Source organism: Chionomys nivalis, chromosome 25 (assembly GCF_950005125.1).
Source record: "Chionomys nivalis chromosome 25, mChiNiv1.1, whole genome shotgun sequence".
NCBI classification, from domain to species: Eukaryota; Metazoa; Chordata; class Mammalia; order Rodentia; family Cricetidae; genus Chionomys; species Chionomys nivalis.
The window spans coordinates 27,798,435-27,818,111 of NC_080110.1; the positions used below are offsets into that span (position 1 = coordinate 27,798,435).

Genomic DNA, 19,677 nt, shown 5'->3' on the forward strand with positions numbered 1-19,677 from the left:
ATCATAAGGGAGACATACATGGATCCAATCTACATGAGAAGTAGAAAAAGACAAGATGTTCTGAGTAAACTGGGAGCATTAGAACCATGAGAAGGGAAAGAAGGGAGGGGGAAAAGGGAGTGGAGCAGAGAAAAATACAACTATGTTCATAGCAGCATTATTTGTAATAGCCAGAACCTAGAAACAACCTAGATGCCCCTCAACTGAAGAATGGATAAAGAAAGTTTTACACATTAGAGTACTACTCAGTGGTAAAAAAAAAAAAAAAAAAAAAAAAAAAAAAACCAATGACATTTTGATTTTGCATGCAAATGGATGGAAATAGAAAACACCATCCTGAATGAGACAACCCAGACCCAAAAATATGAATATGGTATGTACTTACTCATTAGTGGCTTCTAGCCATAACCGAAGGACATTGAGCCTATACTATAGTTCGTGATCCTAGAGAAGTTAAGTAATAAGGTGAACCCAAAGATAAACATATATAGATCCTCCTGGAAATTAAAAGCAGACAAGATCGCCAGACAAAAGTTGGGAACATGGGTGTGGGGGTTGAAAAGGGAAGAGGAGATGGAGAGAGAAGAGAGAAGGGGAGGGTTGGGGAGAGCTTGGGGAAGCGGGATGATTGAGATGGAGGAAGGACAAATATGGGATATCTTAATTGAAGGAGGCATTTTGAGGTTGGCAAGAGGCTTGGATCTGGAGGGGTTCCCAGGAGTCCACAGGGATGACCCCAGCTAGGACCCTGGACAGTGTGGGAGAGGGTGCCTGAATTGGCCTTGTCCCATAGTCAGGCTGATGACTCTCTGGAATATAACCATAGAATCTTTGTCCAGCCACGGAAGGAGATAGAGACAGAAACCCACATTGGAGCACTGGACTGAGCTCTCAAGGTCCAGTTGAAAATCTGAGCACACTCCCATGCATGCTTGTGTCCCAGGAACTGAAGGGAAAAGAAGCAAGTGGGTCCCTGTGGCTTGTCTGTGGTCAGCCTAGCTGAACTCCAGGTTCAGTGAGAGATCCTGCCTCAAAGGAAAAGGCAAGAGTGATAGACACTCTTACTGTCTATCACTCAATACTGTCTTCTGGAATCCATATACACAGGCATGCACATTCACACATATGTACACAAACTCCTACATATGCACAACACCCCAAATACATACACAAAAAGGAATACCTATGAGAGAATATATATATACAATCTAAAAGAATATAGACATAATACATATTTATATCAAGGTAAGAAAATGAAGATCGAGAAACTTTACCCAATGAAATTAAGAAGAATATAATGAGGAGGAAATAGCACCAAGTGTAAATGCACTTTACCATTAGCGTCATCTTTTGTTGACAGAGACAGCAGCAAAACACAGGTTCTTATTCCACAATAATGATGACTATCAAATGTTCCATAATATTTTACAGCGATTCCACCTCCTCCAGGGTTCAATGTTTCAAGGCAGATGAAATGTTGGACAATACCCACACAGGTTTAATGGAAAACAGGACATAGTAACTTTAAAATTAAAGAGAAGGTTGAGGGAATGGAGATATGGGTCAACAGTAAAAAGGGCTTGGGGTTCTTTCAGAGTACACTGGTGCAATTCTCAGAACTACATGGTAGCTCACAATCATCTGTAACTCTACTTCTAGGGAAACCAGTGCCATCATCTGGTCTCTATGGGTACCAGGCTAGCAACAGGTACACAGGTATACAGACAAGCAAAACACCCATACATAGTTAAAAAGATGAAACCAATTAGCTCATACTGTAAAGTTTCATCCCTCCTATTTTGAAAAGGTACAATGTTATTAATGTTAACAAATGTCTTCATTTGTTTCTATGAAACATGACTTTATTAATCAAATCCTTGAATGCTTGTTTGACTTGTTGATTTCTCAATGTATAAATAAAAGGGTTCAACATGGGAGCAATTGAAGTGTTGAGAACAGCCACCCCTTTGGTCAGCGATGCCCGTTCGTTGGCAGAAGGTTTGACGTACATGAAGATGCAGCTTCCATACGAGATGGAGATGACAACCATGTGAGAGGAGCAGGTGGAGAAAGCCTTTTTCCTCTGGCTGGCGGATGGGAACCTCAGGATGGTGCTGATGATGCAGATGTACGACAAGATCACTAGAGCCAGTGTGAAGAGCAGCGTGAAGGAGGCAACATAAAGGCCAAGTGCCTCTGAGAGCCTTGTATCTGAGCAGGAGAGTTGTAAAATGGGGAAGTAGTCACAGGAGAAGTGATCAATGGTGTTTGAGGCACAGAAATCTAACTTGAGGATAAGTATGACTAATGGGAAAATGATTAGAAATCCTGCCAGCCACGAGGTGAGGACAAGAAGGGCACAGACCTTCTGACTCATGATGACGGTGTAATGCAGTGGCTTGCAGATGGCAACATAGCGATCATAGGACATAGCGGTTAGAAGAAAGAACTCAGACACTCCCATGGAGATGAAGAAAAATAACTGAGCCAAACAGTTGTTGTAGGAAATGGTCTTAACTTTAGTAATTATTGACCCCAGAAATCTAGGGACAGAGACACTGGTGAACATAATTTCTAAGAAGGAGAAGTTCCGGAGGAAGAAATACATAGGAGTCTTTAAGCGAGAGTCAAGCAAGGTGAGGGTGATGATGGTTAGGTTTCCACACACACTTAATATGTAAGCAATGAACAAAAAGAAAAAAATTACAACCTGAAGCTCTGGGTCGTCTGATATGCCCAACAGCACAAACTCGGTAACCACAGAGTAGTTTCTCATGCTGATTCCTAATAAATAGAACCTAGTGATTAAAAAAAAAGATTTTAAGTTCAGTGTAAAGGAAACAGCAGTTTAAATACTGCTATTACTATATCCAAAGAAATGAGGCCATGGAACAGTTTCATTAAGATTTTCTAATCTCTGCTAATTCCTCTTAAACAAAAAAACATCTTGTTGAAAGAATATATTTTAGTAGATGGGGGTTTAAATCTTCTTCAGAAATTGTACACAGAAATTCTACATACAGTCATAATTTCTATGTGAGTATGATACCTTTGTGTAACCACATTTTAATAGTATCTTCATTTCTAATATGCAAATTATTTTCTGGCTTCACATAGTGTATGCTTTCAAGACGAAATATATAACATTTAGCTTCAATTCTAATAATTTTTCCAAACTTCTGTACTTTAGAGGTACAAAGAGCACCCAAAATATTTACTAAACCTAAAAGCTGTTTCTCTTTTCTTTATTTTTTCTTTATTTCTTGGTTGTTCAAGACAGGATATCTCTGCACCTTTGGAGTCTGTCCTGGAACTAGCTATTGTAGACCAGGCTGGTCTCAAACTCACAGAGATCCGCCTACCTCTGCCTCCCGAATGCTGGGATTAAAGGAGTGGGCCACCACCGCCTGAATGTCATAGTTATTTTCAACCTTAATATGTGTGAGGTTTAAAATGGCCAAGAAATAAACGTATTTGCCAAGAGATAAATGAGGCAAGATGTTCTTAACTTATAAAAATAACCAAGTTCTTAATTTGTGGGAATTAAAAGAGAAGCCAGAAAAAAATAATTTAAACAGAGCCGAGGGTCAATAACTACTTTGTGTGAATTCTGAGTAACTTACAGCATTTCAACATCTTCATTTTACTATGTTCACTTTGTGATCTTATCTTTAAACTTTCTTGAGGACAAACAGAACCTCATGAAAAAGATCTTTTATCTCAAAGCATAATAGTGCCTTCCTTCTCAAAGAATCTTTAGAATAAATAAAACTTTCTATAGGATTCACTTCATTAAATCACACCCTCCACACTGTAATCTCCTACTCTCTCCTAAGAGCTAACAGACAGCACAGTGTGTGGTTATCACAGTGTGATGGGCTACTTTCTAGGCAGGCAGTCAGCAAGGGATAAGTACCAAAGTTGAAAATGGGCATTGTCCGGCTCTTTCTGTCTTGACTTCTGAGTCTCTGTGGTTTTTCTCTTTAGGAATATAAATATATTTTTCATCATTATGAAATCAACGCTGAAAGGTGACTGTTTTGTGGTTTACATGATAGTTAAAATATAGTAAAATGTAAAATTAATAATAATAAATGTATTTACTTGATAATTTGGGGACCTTGCATTTTCCCATTAAAGTAAATCTTCCGACGATAGATAAAAATTCTTCACAAATATCAAGCACAGTTTGGTGTATGTGATAATACCAGGTAGATATAAAACACTACAGTCTTCAGCCAGGACTTAATATCTTCCACTTAAAACACAAAATCAGACAAATTAACAATATTCTCCAAAAGTTTTTCGCATTCAGGTTGCTCTTCACTCTGTTTATTACACCGAAAACTGTCCCATTAAAAACTTCAGTGACATTTAATTCAGTGACACAAGCTGAATTGCTTGTGAGATTGCTAACAGCCTCACTTACAAATGAAAATAAATACATCTTTAGTCGCTTTTATTGTTTCACGGAAACTGAGTGTGCTACCAGACATACTATCGTCATCCATGCAATTTTTTAAGAACATGGAGAAACTGATACTGTTTTAAGACAGTAGAGGGTGGAGCGTGTTGAAGGTCTCTGGATAAGATAAAGATTGAAATCTGCACAAGGATAAATACAGCCTTACCTTCTCTGGCCAGAGTATAAATCCCTGATATACTCAGCTAAAGAACAGAAGGATGCACACAGAAGCTCAAGACGTGTGTGTAGTGATGTGATGTCAGGAATCCTCTTTCTTGGAAACCAAACAATACAGAGAGACCTAGAAAAAGTGTACCAACCAACTGAAAACACTCGACTTGGCTTCCCTTTGGTCAAGCAATTTTCCTAATTAGGGCATGGACTCAGACTATGCTCAGGAGATAATTCTTTCTCAATTCATTTGGGATTAGTTAAACTCAGGACTAACCTGCCTTACAGTGGGCTCCTCTTTGACATACTAATTAGTAAATTCTACCAGTGCAGAGCAGAATTGGTAATCTAAAATTAATTTTTAAAATCTTCAAAACTTTGGGTGGTACTTTGCCCTTGTTTTGTATTTTTTAATTTCAAAAATTGATATGTGCTCCATGCAGTGTTACAGAGAACTATCATTACCCTAGCAGCCATGCACATATTTCAAATATTTGAGTATTCAAAATAAAATACACATTATATCAAATTGTTTTATATATTATACAAACAATCACAAACTCAGATAATGTTCTATGTGCTTTATTACATTTTACAAAACAGATGGGAAATTGATTACACAAAATGTTCAACATTTCGATCTTCTTTTTCAGGTAACACTGAGTAGTGAATGTCATTCCTGGTTGAGTTATCTAAAAAACAACTTTATTCTTTTGTAACATTTGCATGGAATATTCAAGGAGACTTGCACATAATTTATTAATTTCATTGTTAGTTAAGATTAGGGTTAGATCCACATTTTACTCACTACATTCATTCTCTGGTAGCATACAACAGCATATCTTTAAAACACTTAAATATCTTCATAAATAAGTATTATATATTAGCTTTGCACAAATGCATTCATGAAATCACAGCAGCTGTGCATGACAACTCAAGACAAGCATAGGATCAAGGCTTGAGAGGCCTAGATTTTCCAGAGGAGCCACGGGCTGATCACTTTTCAGGTCTTAATACTCTCACTACTCCATATTATGGAAGAGGTGTTCAAATCTTGTTTAATTTTTTATCTAAAATTTGGTATCATTAAACTGTGATACTATATGAACCTAGAGTTTTTTTATTTTTAGGAGGTCTTCCTACACACTCAAATTCTTTATCAAATGTAGTGGTATGTAAATAACTATTTCTGTCATGGAATTTTCTTGGATGTATCATAAGAAATTTGTCCATTTCACAAAAGTTCTGAATTTTAAAAATTTTTAACTATGAGATATTGCCTGTATCTGACATACAACAGCACAACGTTAAAGGTCTCAGTCAAACATGGAAGATTTCACAACCATTTAAACACATACACATTGTATACAAATAAATACTTACATAAATAAAATGGAAGAATGGGGATAGAAAGCAAGACAGAGCCCAAAAGAACAAATATTTAATCTTGTAATTAATATTTGATAAAATTGAGAGAAGGTGGTGGCATGATATAAGACCTAAAGATTTTAGAAACTCAATCACTACTGCATCACCATCTGGATCCCACGTAGATTTTCTGTTGGATTGACATCACGCATTGTCTGCAAATTTCTTGGCAGAAATCCTATGTCCTGATCCTGTCTAATTATGTTTAGGGACTCCAACACTACACCCAATACCTGGTTACTAATGGCCACTCATAAGCAGGGCAACAGTGAAAAGGGTCAAATAATGGAGAAATAAATACAAAAGGTACAGTTTAAAGAGAAAAGGAGCACCAGGAAACAATATTGCAGGCAAGGCTTATGATGAGAGAGATAAAAAGATTAAGGGGAGGCCTGATCTAGACTGGAATAAAGATCCCACACATCTAAGCTTCCAACTTGAACAAGGAAAATGCTTGAGAATTTACTGACCCTAGAAAGGAAGACAACCAAAACTGCTGTAAATGTGATTCAAGGAGCCCACGTTCCTTACCAAGCTTGGCCAGAGAGCCAATGTGTAGCAATTGAAGGCCCTGAGGGTCTATGTGTGAAACTGTGGAAGTAAAACCTGGATTACATTGGAGGAGTCCCGAAGATATGTATATAAAATAAAGAACTCTGTATCTTTTGAAAAATCACATTCAGGTATTCCAGAACTGGCTCATCAAGCTGGGGTTCTTTTAAGAATTTTTACCGACACGATTGAAAAAAGACTCCTCAGAAGCTAATAAATGATTAAAAGATTTATTTCATTATAATTTCTTTTACCTATTATTCATGATTATTTGCACAAAAATCCACTAGGAAAAATATGAGCTTTGTATTAATTAACTTTAATAATGAGTTAATAATGATGATTGTAATAACAATAACCAGTGTGTATAGAAACAAATCTTTAAAAAAAGAGATAACACTACATCCAACTTCATAAGAAATTAAAAAATAATAACATTCAAGAAGCATAAGGGCTTTGCTATTGGTGGCTCTTCACAAACTGATTGTAATGTTCTATTGCTGAAGAGAGCACCTACACAACCTTTGAATGCAGAGAAGTCAGATTGGTGCCTAACTAGAGCCTCCATCCCTACGGACTACTGCTCATGGTACTAGAAAGTACTCTGCATACCACCAGAAGAAAAGGTAAAGAGACGTAAACCCTTTGGTCTACATTGGTCACCTGCCTGGATGATGTACTGGTGCAATAGTGGCCCGGTAATGTGGGAGCAACCAGCCACTATCTGGTGGGATTCAAGCCCCATGCCACAGAATGGAACTCATGATTGACACTATCCAGGTGGCCAAGAACCTGGAGCTAGATAGGCCTTGGACCTTGGAGAAAACCAAATACTACAGCTCTGTGAAATGATTGCAGCAATGTAATGACTCCTAATAACATTCTTCTATACCCATAGATCAGTGTCTTGTTCAACCATCATCACAGAAGCTTCCACCTTCAGTTTATGGGAACAAATACAGAGACACACAAATGAACAAAGGGCAGAGAGTGAGAGGCCTTGGAACATTCAATCCTAAATGAGCTGTCTCCGATAAACTTCCTTCCTCTGGGCTCAGAGAACCCTGCAGAAGAGGAGGCAGAAAAACTATAAAAGCCAGTGAGGATGAAAGACACCAGTGAAATAATGCCTTCCAGACATAACAGAACTGACACATAGATAAATTCACATAGACAGTGGCCACATGCAGAGTCTGCGCAAGGCTAAGCCAGATAGAGACCAGCACGGAGAGGGGAAAGTAGATATGATCTCTCATCTCTAACCAAGATGTCTCTACTTAACAACCACACACATAGGAAAAATTACTTTTTCCAATGGCGTCTCTTTGAGTATACAAACATCATTTAAAAAGGAGCAAACCACATGCAGTTAAAGGCCAACACAAAACGAACTCAGTAGTATTTTTGGAGATATTTTGACTCCTAATGCTTTGTCTGTGCACTGATCTTTTGTTTAAATAGTATGATTTCCAATTTTGTGTTTTTATGGGTATGTAAGTGTGTTATCTGTGTGTCTGAGTGAATGTATCTGTTTGTGGATGTGTGTGTGTATCTTGTTTTATTTCTTTGGGTTATTTCCTATGTGTTTGTTTTATTCTATTCTGATTTGTTTACTTAATTACCGGTTTGTTTTCTAACAGAGAGAAAAAGAAGTCCTGAAGTTAGGTGGATGGGGAGAGGAGAGGATCTGGGAGAGATGAAAGAGGGAAAAACATTATCATAGTATAATGAATTAATAAATCTATTTTCATTAAAAGATAAATAAAATATGATTTTGAATTGGTGAGACCAAGATGAAAGTACAAATAAGCATTAATGGGATTTCTAGTGTTTAAATTCTGTTAATCTTCAATTCCTTTGATGAAATTTGAATTATAATTACTAGAGAGTTTTTGAAAATTAAATGAAATTATTTTTTTTTTATTATATTTTTTTTTATTCTTTTTTAATTAAAATTTCCAACTGCTCCCCGTTTCCCATTTCCCTCCCCTCCTCCCACACATTGCCCCCTCCCCCCTCTCCCCTCCCCTAACCCCACTCCTCTTCTCCTCCCCCCAGTCCATTCCCCCTCCCTCTCGCTACTGAAGAGCAGTCCAAATTCCCTGCCCTACAGGAAGACCAAGGTCCTCCCACTTCCATCCAGGCCCAGGAAGGTGAGCATCAAAACAGGCTAAGCTCCCACAAAGCCAGTTCATGTATTAGGATCGAAACCTAGTGCCATTGTCCTTGGCTTCTCATCAGCCTTCATTGTCCGCCATGTTCAGAGAGTCCAGTTTCAACCCATGCTTATTCAGTCCCAGTCCAGCTGGCCTTGGAGAGCTCCCAATAGATCAGTTCCACTGTCACTGTGGGTGGGTGCACGCCTCGTGGTCCTGATTTCCTTGCTCATGTTCTCCCTCCTTCTGCTCTTCATTTGGACCTTAAGAGCTCAGACGGTTGATCCAAATTGGGTCTCTGTCTCTCTCTCGATCCATCGCCAGATGAAAATTCCTGTGCCATTCTCCTTGGCCTCTCGTCAGCTCTCATTGTCCGCCACATTCCGAGAGTCCGGTTTTATCCCATGTTTTTTTCAGTAGCAGTCCAGCTGACCTTGGTGAGCTCCCAATAGATCGGCCCCACTGTCTCAGTGGTTGGGTGCACCCCTCATGGTCCTGACTTCCTTGTTCATGTTCTCTCTCCTTCTGCTCCTCATTATAACCTTGGGAGCTCAGTCCGGTGCTCCAGTGTGGGTCTCTGGCTCTATCTCCATCCATCGCTAGATGAAGGTTCTATGGCGATATGCAAGATATTCATCAGTAAGATTATAGGATAGGTTCATTTCAGGTTCCCTATCCTCAGGTGCCCCAATGAACTAACTGGGGACATTGCCCTGGGCATCTGGTAGCCATTCCAAGTTCAAGTCTCTTGTCACCCCTTAGGTGGCTCCCTTACCTAAGGTATGAGTTTCCCTGCTCCCCTATCCAACCTTTCTTTATCCCCATTCACCCCGATTCCCCCAGTTCCCCTCATCCTCTCCTTCACACTTTTCTCTCCCCATCACCCCTCATCCCCATCCCACCCCACCCCCAAGATTCCAATTTTTTGCCCATCAGTCATGACTATTTCCCATAGCTGGGAGGATATCTATATGTTTTCCCTTGGGTTTACCCTCTTGTTTAGCTTCTTTAGGATCACAAATTATAGACTCAGTGGCCCCTATCCATGGCTAGAAACCAATTATGAGTGAGTACATCCCATGTTCTTCTTTTTGGGTCTGGGTTACCTCACTAAGGATCGTATTTTCTATTTCCATCCATTTGCATGCAAAATTCGAGAAGTCATTGTTTTTTACCGCAGAGTAGTACTCTAATGTGTATATATTCCACACTTTCTTCATCCATTCTTCCATTGAAGGGCATCTAGGTTGCTTCCAGGTTCTGGCTATTACAAATAATGCTGCTATGAACATAGTTGGACAAATGCTTTTGTCATATGATAGGGCATCTCTTGGGTATATTCCCAAGAGTGGTATTGCTGGGTCCAGGGGTAGGTTGATCCCAATTTTTCTGAGAAACCGCCACACTGATTTCCAAAGTGGTTGCACAAGTTTGCAGTCCCACCAGCAATGGATGAGGGTACCCCTTTCTCCACAACCTCTCCAGCAAAGGCTATCCTTGGTGTTTTTGATTTTAGCCATTCTGACAGGTGTAAGATGATATCTCAAAGTTGTTTTGATTTGCATTTCTCTGATCGCTAAGGAGGTTGAGCATGACCTTAAGTATCTTTTGGCCATTTTAACTTCTTCTGTTGAGAATTCTCTGTTCAGTTCAGTGCCCCATTTTTTAATTGGGTTAATTATCCTTTTAAAGTCTAGTTTCTTGAGTTCTTTATATATTTTGGAGATCAGACCTTTGTCTGTTGCGGGGTTGGTGAAGATCTTCTCCCAGTCAGTAGGCTGCCTTTTAGTCTTAATGACAGTGTCCTTTGCTTTACAGAAGCTTCTCAGTTTCAGGAGGTCCCATTTATTCAATGTTGTCCTTAATGTCTGTGCTGCTGGGGTTATACATAGGAAGCGATCTCCAGTGCCCATATGTTGTAGGGTACTTCCCATTTTCTCTTCTATCAGGTTCAGTGTGTTCAGATTGATATTGAGGTCTTTGATCCATTTGGACTTGAGTTTTGTGCATGGTGATAGATATGGGTCTATTTTCATTCTTCTACAGGTTGACATCCAATTGTGCCAGCACCATTTGTTGAAGATGCTTTCTTTCTTCCATTGTATACTTTTAGCTCCTTTATCAAAAATCAGTTGTTCATAGGTTTGTGGGTTAAAATCCGGGTCTTCTATACGATTCCATTGGTCGACTTCTCTGTTGTTTTACTTTCAAACATAACTAACTAATTAATTAATTAATTAATTTGAGGAAGGATATTCACAGTGGTTGTAATTTATCAATGGTACTATTTGTTCTGATCACTGTAATTTTATTATTAAAAACAATTGTAAGACTAAATATGTTTTGATTACATTATTTCCTTTTCCCAAGTTCTTCCAGATCCTCACCTCCCTCCACCCACCCAAATTTTTTTTATTCTTTTTTAATTAAAATTTCCACCTGCTCCCCATTTCCCATTTCCCTCCCCTCCTCTCAAATATTGCCCCCTCACCCCACTCCCCTCCCCCTATCCCCACTCCTCTTCTTCTCCCCCCACACCATTCCCCTTCCCTCTCGATACTGAAGAGCAGTCCAAATTCCCTGCCCTGCGGGAAGACGAAGGTCTTCTATCTACGTCCAGGAAGGTGAGCGTCTAAACAGGCTAAGCTCCCACAAAGCATGAACCCACCCAAATTTTAAGTTGTTTCTCAAAAACAGAAATCCACTATATCAACAGAAAAAAAAAGTCAATGAAAGGGGAGGGGAGGGAAGTGAGAGGAGGGGAGGAGGTGGAAATTTTCAAAAAAAAAGAATGAATTAGAAACACAAAAAAGTCAATAAAACCATATACACCACCCATTCCCCCCTGGAAAAAAAAAACAAACCATAACCAAATAAAACCACAGACAAAAAAGGGGGGGTTCATTATAAGTTGGTCAACTACTCCTTTATATGAGGCCAGTACTAGATTGGTTAATATACCTAGTCACTATTGGAGAAAACTGATTTTCCCTCTTCAGCGGGTATAGGGTAAAGTTCCGTGATTAGCTTGGGTATGGGGACAGTTTTGTGGTTAATGTGGGAATAAGACAGTTCGGTGGTTAACATGGGTACAGGGGTCAGTTCGGTGGTTAACATGGGTATAGGGATCAGTTCAGAGGTTAAAGTGGGCATAGGGGACAGTTCAGTGATTAGCTTGGGTATGGGGATAGTTTGGTGGTTAATGTGGGAATAAGACAGTTCAGTGGTTAACATGGGTATAGGGGTCAGTTTGGTGGTTAACGTGGGCATAGGGGACAGTTCAGTGGTCAACACAGGTATGGGTACATTACAGTAGTTAACACAGGTATGGGGGCAGTTCAGTGGTTAACATGGGTATAAGGGACAGTTCAGTGGTTAACCTTTACCATAGTAGCTAGGTTTTCATTCATTCTTTCTTTCTTTAATATAATAGGATAAAAATATCACATTGAAGTTGGACAAGACAAACAAACAGAATGAAATAGGTCCAAGAGAAGGAACCAGAAGCCCACTCACTCATACACTCAGAAATCCCATAAAAACACACTAACGTGGAAGCCATGAAACATAATCAGAAGACCTGGTTCAGACCTGTGAAGGCCCTGTGTGTGGAGCTTCAGTCTCTGAGTTCATAGGAGTTTTGGTCATGTTGATTTAGAGGGCCCTTTTTTGGTGTCTTCTACACCCTCTGGTTCTTACATTCTTTCTGCCTTCTCTTCCCATGGTTGCCTGTACTCTGAGGAGAAGGATTTGATGGGCGCCATCCCATGTAGGGAATGAATGCTTCAAGGTCTCTTACCCTCTGTGTTTGCTCCCATATACTATAGGAGGAAGCTCTCTGATGAGAAATGAAAAAGTTAGCACTAGTCTATGAGTAGAGCAAAATGTCATTATAAACCATTTTACCATTATATTTTTTTTCTTTTTTGAGAATAGGATTGTGAATTTTTAGCTTCATTCTCCTATGGCCTTAAAATTTTTATTATTGTTTATAAATGAAGCATTATTGTTCAGAGAAATTGTATATTGTGCATTAAATCATATAGCTAACAAATGTCAAATATAATCTAAGACCACCTACAAATAAGTGTACTCTATTAAAAATAGTTCTACATAATCTGCATATAAAATAAACATGAATACAGAAAGAAGAATTTCTACCTTTTAATCAGTACAAAATTAGTTTTATGTACTACAACAAAATATACCATGTAATATAATTTTAATACAACACTTCAAAAGGTAGCTGGATATAATCTACTTAGTTTGTCTAAATTGAGCTGTTAACTTAAAAACATAAGTTTAAAATAAGAACTACATCCTAAAAAGACATGTGCTCAACTATGTTCATAGTAGCATTGTTTGTCATAGTCATAGCTTGGAAACAGCCTAAATGCCCCTCAATAGAAGAATGGGTAAGGAAAATGTGGTACACTTACACAATGGAGTACTACACAGTCAAAAAAAGATTACATCTTTAAATTTGTGGGCAAATGGATAGATCTAGAAACATCATATTGAGTGAGGTAACCCAGACCCAAAAAGACAAATATCATATTTAATCACTCATAAATGGCTTTTAGACATAACACAAAAAAAACTAAAATTCACAATCCCAGAGAACCTAGACAACAAAGAGGATCATAAGGGAGACATACATGGATCCAATCTACATGAGAAGTAGAAAAAGACAAGATGTTCTGAGTAAACTGGGAGCATTAGAACCATGAGAAGGGAAAGAAGGGAGGGGGAAAAGGGAGTGGAGCAGAGAAAAATACAACTATGTTCATAGCAGCATTATTTGTAATAGCCAGAACCTAGAAACAACCTAGATGCCCCTCAACTGAAGAATGGATAAAGAAAGTTTTACACATTAGAGTACTACTCAGTGGTAAAAAAAAAAAAAAAAAAAAAAAAAAAAAAAAAAAAAAAACCAATGACATTTTGATTTTGCATGCAAATGGATGGAAATAGAAAACACCATCCTGAATGAGACAACCCAGACCCAAAAATATGAATATGGTATGTACTTACTCATTAGTGGCTTCTAGCCATAACCGAAGGACATTGAGCCTATACTATAGTTCGTGATCCTAGAGAAGTTAAGTAATAAGGTGAACCCAAAGATAAACATATATAGATCCTCCTGGAAATTAAAAGCAGACAAGATCGCCAGACAAAAGTTGGGAACATGGGTGTGGGGGTTAAAAGGGAAGAGGAGATGGAGAGAGAAGAGAGAAGGGGAGGGTTGGGGAGAGCTTGGGGAAGCGGGATGACTGAGATGGAGGAAGGACAAATATGGGATATCTTAATTGAAGGAGGCATTTTGAGGTTGGCAAGAGGCTTGGATCTGGAGGGGTTCCCAGGAGTCCACAGGGATGACCCCAGCTAGGACCCTGGACAGTGTGGGAGAGGGTGCCTGAATTGGCCTTGTCCCATAGTCAGGCTGATGACTCTCTGGAATATAACCATAGAATCTTTGTCCAGCCACGGAAGGAGATAGAGACAGAAACCCACATTGGAGCACTGGACTGAGCTCTCAAGGTCCAGTTGAAAATCTGAGCACACTCCCATGCATGCTTGTGTCCCAGGAACTGAAGGGAAAAGAAGCAAGTGGGTCCCTGTGGCTTGTCTGTGGTCAGCCTAGCTGAACTCCAGGTTCAGTGAGAGATCCTGCCTCAAAGGAAAAGGCAAGAGTGATAGACACTCTTACTGTCTATCACTCAATACTGTCTTCTGGAATCCATACACACAGGCATGCACATTCACACATATGTACACAAACTCCTACATATGCACAACACCCCAAATACATACACAAAAAGGAATACCCGTGAGAGAGTATATATATACAATCTAAAAGAATATAGACATAATACATATTTATATCAAGGTAAGAAAATGAAGATCGAGAAACTTTACCCAATGAAATTAAGAAGAATATAATGAGGAGGAAATAGCACCAAGTGTAAATGCACTTTACCATTAGCGTCATCTTTTGTTGACAGAGACAGCAGCAAAACACAGGTTCTTATTCCACAATAATGATGACTATCAAATGTTCCATAATATTTTACAGCGATTCCACCTCCTCCAGGGTTCAATGTTTCAAGGCAGATGAAATGTTGGACAATACCCACACAGGTTTAATGGAAAACAGGACATAGTAACTTTAAAATTAAAGAGAAGGTTGAGGGAATGGAGATATGGGTCAACAGTAAAAAGGGCTTGGGGTTCTTTCAGAGTACACTGGTGCAATTCTCAGAACTACATGGTAGCTCACAATCATCTGTAACTCTACTTCTAGGGAAACCAGTGCCATCATCTGGTCTCTATGGGTACCAGGCTAGCAACAGGTACACAGGTATACAGACAAGCAAAACACCCATACATAGTTAAAAAGATGAAACCAATTAGCTCATACTGTAAAGTTTCATCCCTCCTATTTTGAAAAGGTACAATGTTATTCATGTTAACAAATGTCTTCATTTGTTTCTATGAAACATTACTTTATTAATCAAATCCTTGAATGCTTGTTTGACTTGTTGATTTCTCAATGTATAAATAAAAGGGTTCAACATGGGAGCAATTGAAGTGTTGAGAACAGCCACCCCTTTGGTCAGCGATGCCCGTTCGTTGGCAGAAGGTTTGATGTACATGAAGATGCAGCTTCCATACGAGATGGAGATGACAATCATGTGAGAGGAGCAGGTGGAGAAAGCCTTTTTCCTCTGGCTGGCGGATGGGAACCTCAGGATGGTGCTGATGATGCAGATGTATGACAGAATCACTAGAGCCAGTGTGAAGAGCAGCGTGAAGGAGGCAACATAAAGGCCAAGTGCCTCTGAGAGCCTTGTATCTGAGCAGGAGAGTTGTAAAATGGGGAAGTAGTCACAGGAGAAGTGATCAATGGTGTTTGAGGCACAGAAATCTAACTTGAGGATAAGTATGACTAATGGGAAAATGATTAGAAATCCTGCCAGCCACGAGGTGAGGACAAGAAGGGCACAGACCTTCTGACTCATGATGACGGTGTAATGCAGTGGCTTGCAGATGGCAACATAGCGATCATAGGACATAGCAGTTAGAAGAAAGAACTCAGACACTCCCATGGAGATGAAGAAAAATAACTGAGCCAAACAGTTGTTGTAGGAAATGGTCTTAACTTTAGTAATTATTGACCCCAGAAATCTAGGGACAGAGACACTGGTGAACATAATTTCTAAGAAGGAGAAGTTCCGGAGGAAGAAATACATAGGAGTCTTTAAGCGAGAGTCAAGCAAGGTGAGGGTGATGATGGTTAGGTTTCCACACACACTTAATATGTAAGCAATGAACAAAAAGAAAAAAATTACAGCCTGAAGCTCTGGGTCGTCTGATATGCCCAACAGCACAAACTCGGTAACCACAGAGTAGTTTCTCATGCTGATTCCTAATAAATAGAACCTATTGATTAAAAAAAAAGATTTTAAGTTCAGTGTAAAAGAAACAGCAGTTTAAATACTGCTATTACTATATCCAAAGAAATGAGGCCATGGAACATTTTCATTAAGATTTTCTAATCTCTGCTAATTCCTCTTAAACAAAAAAAATCTTGTTGAAAAAAATATCTTAGTAAATGGGAGTTTAAATCTGCTTCAACGATTGTGCACAGAAATTCTACATACAGTCATAATTTCTATATGAGTACGATACCTTTTTGTAACCATATTTTAATAATATCATATTTCTAATATACAAAATTATTTTCTGGTTTCACATAGAATAAGCTTTCAAGACTGAATATATAATATTTAACTTCAATTTTAATACTATTTTAAAACTTCTATAATTTAGAGGTACAAAGTGAGCACCCAATCGTATTTACTAAACCTAAAAACTGTTCTTTATTTTTTCTTTTTTCTCTCCCTTTTTTGGTTTTTTGAGATAGGGTTTCACTGTAGCTTTGGAGTCTGTACTGGAATTAGCTCTTGTAAGCCAGGTTGGCCTTGAACTCACAGTGATCCGTGTGCCTCTGCCTCCCGAGTGTGGGATTAAAGGGTGTGCCACCAGGATGTCATGGTTATTTTCAAATTTAATATATGGGTTGTTTAAAATGGCAGAGAAATAAACATATTTGCCAAAAGAGAAATAAGGCAAGATTTTCCTTAGTTATAAAAATAACCAAGTTCTTAATTTGTGGGAATTTAAACAGGAGCCAGAGAAAATAATTTAAACAGAGCCAGGGGTCAATAACTACTTTCTGTAAATTCTAAGCCACTTACATCATTTCAACATCTTCTTTTTACTAAGTTTACCTTGTAATCTTATCTTTAAACATTCTTGAGGGCCAAAAGGAACTCATACAGAAGGTGTCAAAGCATAATAGTGCCTCCCTTCTCAAAGAATCAACAGAATACATAAGTTTTTCTATAGGATTTACTTCATCAAACCACATTCTCCACACTGTAATCTCCCATTAGTCCTATTCTTTCCTGAGAGCTAACAGACAGCACAGCGTGTGGTTATCACAGTGTGTTGGGCTGCTTTCTAGGCAGGCAGTCAGCCATGGAGAAGCACTAAAGCTGAAAATGGGCACTGTCCAGCTTTTTTGTCTTAGTCCTCTGAGTCTCTGGTTTTTCTCTTTAGGAATAGACATATATTTTTCATCATTATGTCATCAAAACTAAGAGGTAACTATTTTGTGGTTTACAAGATAGCTAAAATATAGTAAAATGTAAAATTAATAGTAATAATTGTATTTAACAGATATTTCGGGGATCCTTGCATTTTCCCATTATAGTAAATCTTCCAACGATAGATAAAAATTAATTTCTTCACAAATGTGAAACACAGTTTGGTGTATGTGATAATACCAGTTAATACAGTCTACAGACATGACTCAATTTCTGTCATTTATAACAAAATAAACATATTAATAATATTCTCTAGAAGTTTTTCTCATTCAGCTCGTTCTTGACTCTTTTCATTACACTGAAGCCTGTCACATTAAAAACTTCATGCTGAATTGCTTGTGATATTGATAACAGCCTCCCTTACAAATGAAAATAAATGCATCTTTAATCTCCTTTATTGTTTCACGGAAACTGAGTGTGCTACCAGACATACTATCGTCATCCCTGCAACTCTTTAAGAACATGGAGAAACAGATACTGTTTCAAGACAGTAGAAGGTAAAGAGTGTTGAAGGTCTCTAGATAAGATAAATATTGAAATCTGCACAAGCATAAATACAGCCTTACCTTCTCTGGCCAGAGTATAAATTCCTGATATACTCAGCTAAAGAACAGGAGGATGCACACAGAAGCTCAAGACGTGTGTGGTGATGTCATGACTCCTCTTTCTTGGAAACCAAACACTATAGAGAGACCTAGAAAAAGTGAGCCAATCAACTGATAACACTCCATCTGGCTTCCCTTTGGTCAAGCAATTTTCCTAATTAGGGCATGGACTCAGGCTATGCTCAGGAGATAATTCTCTCTCTTTTCACTTGGGATTAAACTCAAGACTAACCTGTCCTACAATGGGCTCCTCCTTGACACACTTAGTGATAGTTTACTAATTACTAAGTTTTGCCAGTGCATAGCAGAACAGGTAACCTAAAATTAACTTTTAAAATCTTCAAAAGTTTGGGTGGTACTTTGTCCTTGTTTTTTATTTTTTAATTTCAAAATTGATATGTGCTTCATGCTATTAGATCCCAAACCACAACAATGGTACAGAGAACTATCCTTACCCTACCAGCCATACATTTATTTCAAATCTTTTCATTATTCAAAATAAAATATACTATATTACATCAAATTGTTTTAGGTGTTATACAAACAATCACAAATTCAGATATTATTCTATGTACTTTATTACATTTCACAAAACAGATATTATGAAATTTTATTAAACAAAACGTTCAATGTTTCTGTCTTCTTTTTCAGTTAACACTGAGTAGTGGATATCATTCCTGGTCGAGTTATATAGAAAACAACTTTATTCTTTTGTAACATTTGCATGGAATATCCAAGGAGACTTGCATATAATTTATTAATTTCATTGTTAGTTAAGATAAGGGTTAGATCCACATTTCACTTGCACATTCTTTCTCTGCTAGCACAGAGCAGCATAACTTTAAATCACTTAAATATCTTCATAGACTAGTATTGCATGTTAGCTTTGCACAAATGCATTCATGAAATCACAGCAGCTGTGGATGACAACTCAAGACAAACAAGGATCAAGACTTAAGAGGCCTAGATTTTCCTGAGGAGCCACGGGCTGATCACTTTTCAGGTCTTAATACTGTCACTACTCCATATTATGGAAGAGGTATTCACATCTTCTTTAATTTTTTTTATTTAAAATTTGGTATCATTAAACTGTGGACCTAGAGTTTTTTATTTTTATGAGGTCTTCCTACACACTCAAATCTTTATCAAATGTAGTGGTATGTAAATAACTATTTCTGTCATGGAATTTTCTTGGATGTATCATAAGAAATTTGTCCATTTCAATAAAAGTTTTGAATTTTAAAAGAGCTGAGTTGTGAGATATTACCTATATGTGACATAGAGTAGCACAAAGTTAAAGTTCTCAATCAAACATGGAAGATTTCACAACCATTTAAACACATACACATTGTATACAAATAAATACATACATAAATTGGAAGAATGGGAATAGAAAGCAAGACAGAGCCCAAGAGAACAAATATTTAATCTTGTAATTAATACCTTGGTAAAATTGAGAGAAGGTGGTGGCATGATATAAGACCTAAAGATATTAGAAACTCAATCACTACTGCATCACCATCTGGATCCCATGTAGATTTTCTGTTGGGTTGACATCACCCATTCCCTGCAAATTTCTTGGCAGAAATCCTATGTCCTGATCCTGTCTAATTATGTTTAGGGAC

The 19,677-nt window shown here is 38.1% G+C and overlaps 2 protein-coding genes across 2 annotated transcripts; both read right to left on the reverse strand.

The window, feature by feature from the left end:
• Positions 1-1,837: 1,837 nt before the first annotated feature.
• On the reverse strand, positions 1,838-2,776 carry LOC130866396 (olfactory receptor 6C3-like). Its single transcript, XM_057757820.1, has one exon. The coding sequence runs from the start codon at positions 2,774-2,776 to the stop codon at positions 1,838-1,840; it is 939 nt and encodes a 312-aa protein (XP_057613803.1).
• Positions 2,777-15,257: 12,481 nt separating this feature from the next.
• On the reverse strand, positions 15,258-16,196 carry LOC130866385 (olfactory receptor 6C3-like). Its single transcript, XM_057757800.1, has one exon. The coding sequence runs from the start codon at positions 16,194-16,196 to the stop codon at positions 15,258-15,260; it is 939 nt and encodes a 312-aa protein (XP_057613783.1).
• Between the last annotated feature and the right edge of the window lie 3,481 nt (positions 16,197-19,677).